General features: G+C 36.0%; 1 protein-coding gene across 2 annotated transcripts in view; it reads left to right on the forward strand.

Moving 5' to 3' along the window:
* Positions 1-3,901, forward strand: part of LOC144436573 (patatin-like phospholipase domain-containing protein 4) — a 9,933-nt gene extending 6,032 nt beyond the window's left edge. For both annotated transcript variants that reach the window (XM_078125393.1, XM_078125394.1), the window contains exons 4-5: positions 1,069-1,134; positions 1,625-3,901. In XM_078125393.1, the coding sequence (XP_077981519.1) occupies positions 1,069-1,134; positions 1,625-1,963 (405 nt within the window). In that variant the 3' untranslated portion in view covers positions 1,964-3,901. The remainder of the gene's footprint in view (positions 1-1,068; positions 1,135-1,624) is intronic.
* Positions 3,902-4,194: the final 293 nt, after the last annotated feature.

Raw genomic sequence — 4,194 nt, forward strand, 5'->3', positions numbered from 1 at the left:
ATAAGTAACAATGTTCCAGCTCAGACCACTAAACGAAGTGGTCTGAGATTGCAGTGAATAAATCTGTGGATCTTTGGCAAAATTCAGATCTGATCCATGTCGACCCATCCTAGCTGTATTACAATTGTGTTTTAATGCTCGGTTACTGCTAACATGACTATGTACGTAACAGACGTCATGCGGCAAAAAAAGTGGGGGGGGGGGTACTCAATAAATCATTGGACTTACCGTCCAGCCTTTCATTGTTTAGGTCGACTTTGAGACTTGTTTTGAGATCACGACATCCCTCAATTGTCTAGCTGTAAAGGATACGATTTGTAATACATGTAATAACTGGTTCTGAAAATTGTCGTTCATGAATGAAACTTACCTCTGTCATAATATGTCGAACTCGTATAAGAACGAAATGGGGTGGGGGGGATAGTTTAAGGTGTCAACGGAAAAGTGAAAAAATATTCACGATTAATAGAAACTTGACTTAAATTTGCTTCAGTTCTTCCTAAGTTTGCTTTGTTGTTATATCAACCAATGCGATAGAATCATACAAAAAACTATGTGGTTGAATAGTATTCATTATCACGGAATCAGCGGACGGCGGTGGGGTGGGGGCATTTATTGTCACATACATAAATTCATATGTTACGACACGTGGCCTTAATCCAAAGATCAACTACTGACATACCCTTTCAATACAACGACTATAGCGACGATACTGTTGGTGTAACTTGGATTTACAAGACTGAAGTAACACTCGAAGTTCTCCTAGATATTTAGACGTATGCTGTGACAAATTATACATGACTGTCATAGCAACTACACCAGTAGCTAATTGCGGTAAGACTTGCCCGTTCTTTTTTAATAGTATCTCACAGCTTATTTTGACCAGGTGAAGTATTGGTTATCATCCGCTGCACAAACTTTAATATTATTAGCTCCGGTAGAGGACTACTAATCCTGTACATGTCAAACCCTGAAACAACATTTTGATAGCTAAAGGGTATAACTAGAAATATTAGCCTGTGGCATGGCCAACACCTTTTTAAAGTCGCAATATTTATATTATTCTAGGTTCTAAGTGGAAGTTGTTATATCCCTGTATGGGGAGGAGTGAAACCCCCGGAGCATGGAGGTTGGGTAAGTATAGTTACAACTGCCGACAGCAGACCGTGGATGAACGGAACATGTTACATTTTACAAACAGTAAAAGTAAACAACTGATTCAGAATTTGGTTCCGTTCGCCATCTACGGTCTGATGTCTGCAGTTGTAGTTAGAATACATAGTCATCGACTTTTTCTGAAATTGATTTTTCACATCAAGTTTAAAAAATACCGTAACAGTGTATAATGGTGATACTTTTTGGTCCACTAAATGGTTCAGTTATTGTAACACCAGTATAAAGTTACTCTAACAAAAATGATAACGAGGCAATTTGAGAGATATCCTTGACAGAAGACATGTTTGGGATTGACCTGGTAATTGGCAGGGAGGAGTAAGTAGAATAAAACCGGCTACGCCATTTTGAAAACAATTTATTAGAACAGTGTCGTCATGACAACACATCATTCTGATTTTGCCAAATCAATCTATATAATTTACATAATTCTTAAATGTTTTTGTTACAGTATTGGATGGATAGTGGTCTAACTAACAACGTGCCCGGTGGTGATATTTTTCCTGGATTTAATCAAACAATCACCGTCGCGCCATTTCTAGGAGACACGATAGACATTGGACCAAAAGTAAAAAATATCGGCAATGCCGTCCGTGTGTCATCTATAATAACGAGCAATCCAGTCGACTGGACCGCCTGGAACTTTATGACCATAGATGGCGCACTTTTGCCTCACCCCTGGCATAGGCAAATGGAATATTTCCGCACAGGGTATGAAGACACGTTGCTGTTTCTACAAAGAGGGAAGATTGTACGGGATGAGGAGGAAGAGTTGTGTGTTTTATCATAAAATTTTATAGTTTAACATTCCCTTTAATCAAAAGCATTGACTTTGACGTCAACTTAATTTGTGGTGAACAATAGGGAACTTGCAATCCAGACTGAGCATGCTCAGACGCAAAGGACTATGGGATTATTTGTGGTTATCATAATACCTAATCTGGAGCTACTGATAAAATTAAGCTCCCACAATTGTCAGGTTCACTATGAATTAATCATTTGTGGTTACAAACAATGTATCAACATTGTTTACAATACTAATTGATTAGTATTTATTATCACTTTTCCCATGATGCAACATTCAACATGGCGGGTTTGCAAGTTCCCTATTACCCTAGATTTGCAGTGAAGCCACACACGCCGTACCGTATTTACACCAAAGTTGTAGTCAATGGCTTACGAGTCTCAAGTTTAAAGGTTGTTTATCCCGTAGAGAAAACCTCGAGTATAAAAAATTATTTAAAACTTTTAGCGCCGGCTTTCACATTTTATCAGAAATGTCAGGAACGCGTGAAATGTAACTGCTCAAAGTTCCACATGTTTTTTTCTTGGAATATAAGTTTTAAAGACGTTTGTTATCGTGAATGAAACTTTCTTGAATCTTATAATCTACCCGTTTGATTTAAATTATCATATACAGTTATGATAAGTTATGCATAACTTCAAATGATGGTCGACATGGCCACTATAAGCTAACACAGACCCCATTTTTAACACTACATTGTAGTGTACAAAATGTACGATTCTGTCATACCACACGTGCACACCCTAAAACTTACTCAAATCTCAGCCAACACATTCTCAGTAGACGTACTGAAACATCCATCAATAGGCTTTGTAAAATTGAAAATCGCAAACCGCTGTGGTGTTTTCCTCGAATTTATTAGTACCCAATCAATTACGTCATAATGTCTGAAATTTTGCGGACAATTCTATCAATTGCTAGTCAGTATCAAATATATATTTCAGTGGTCGGAATAACGTAACTTTACTTGTCAATATGAAATAATTGTAACCACCAAAGATCATAAAGTTAAGGACTGTACATCTTTAAATAATTTTTATAGAGGCTCAGGCCGGGACTATGATAGCATCAGGTTGACTCCATCGAAACCACGTACCGTTATGTCAAGCATGTCACATGATTTTCACCATACCAATTCTGACAAGGAGTACAGTTCTCGTACTCCAGTAAGTAGATTTTAACACAGATAAGTTTTTTTTATACCAAAATAATGTTGCCAAGAAACTATGTTTGTTTAAACGTTGGGCATACATGCACGTTGCTTGACATTTCTTCCTTTTTTTGAGACATTCAGTCAGGTCTTTATGTTTATAATTACTAGATATATATAGAGTGAGTTATTGTAATGAATTTGTCGATAACGTATGTACGACTGTGTACATATAACAACGTGACCTTCTCGAGTCAAGCCCTATCAATTCCGCCCATTTTTTTCAAGTTATCTGCACGTTTAGATATATCTTGTGTCAAGTAAAAAAACAACAACTATGTGTTCACGTACGTCATACTAAGCGTATTTATTAACATGGAAATTATATCACTTAATCATTTTAAGTGTTTCTAAATATGATCAAATTTAAGGAGTGTGAAAAGTACTACCTAACTTGGTAGGTGTTAATTTCTATCAAAGTGTGAACTCAAATTCAAAAACTGTAAAAAAAAAAATCAAATCAGAAGTCAATAATTTAACCAATGCACAAAAAAAATATTTAATGTTAGAGTGACAGTAACACTACCCATCAAGTAAGACCGTGGACGTTGGCGAGAGTCTATGGTAAAACAGTGGTGTGGAAAGGGATTGAACTTTATTTCAAAAAGATTCCTATAATTTAACACTGGTGGCGCTATTTAGTATTCTCCAACCTATGTATGGTATATAATGGTGCTTGTCGTATGTGACATTAATTAACATTTTCAATATATATGGCATCTGGAAGACATTATTTTATTTGCACTTTGAGAATTTTGATATTTGTAAATATTGTTTTTAAAAAACAAGTTTGACGTGGGTATTAGAATAAGGATAAATCTAGTGATTATTGTCTTAAACTTAAAAGACAAATTGACTAGAGAATCAAGACATTTTAACATTTTGTCATTACTTTGGTGGGAAATAGCGTGGACTGACAACTGTTAACGAGATAGAACACTAAATGTGTGAATAAAGCGTACTTCTAGTTCAACTTTATGTTCTGCCAAGTTAGGTAATATTGCTC

Source organism: Glandiceps talaboti, chromosome 6 (assembly GCF_964340395.1).
Source record: "Glandiceps talaboti chromosome 6, keGlaTala1.1, whole genome shotgun sequence".
Taxonomy (NCBI): Eukaryota; Metazoa; Hemichordata; class Enteropneusta; family Spengelidae; genus Glandiceps; species Glandiceps talaboti.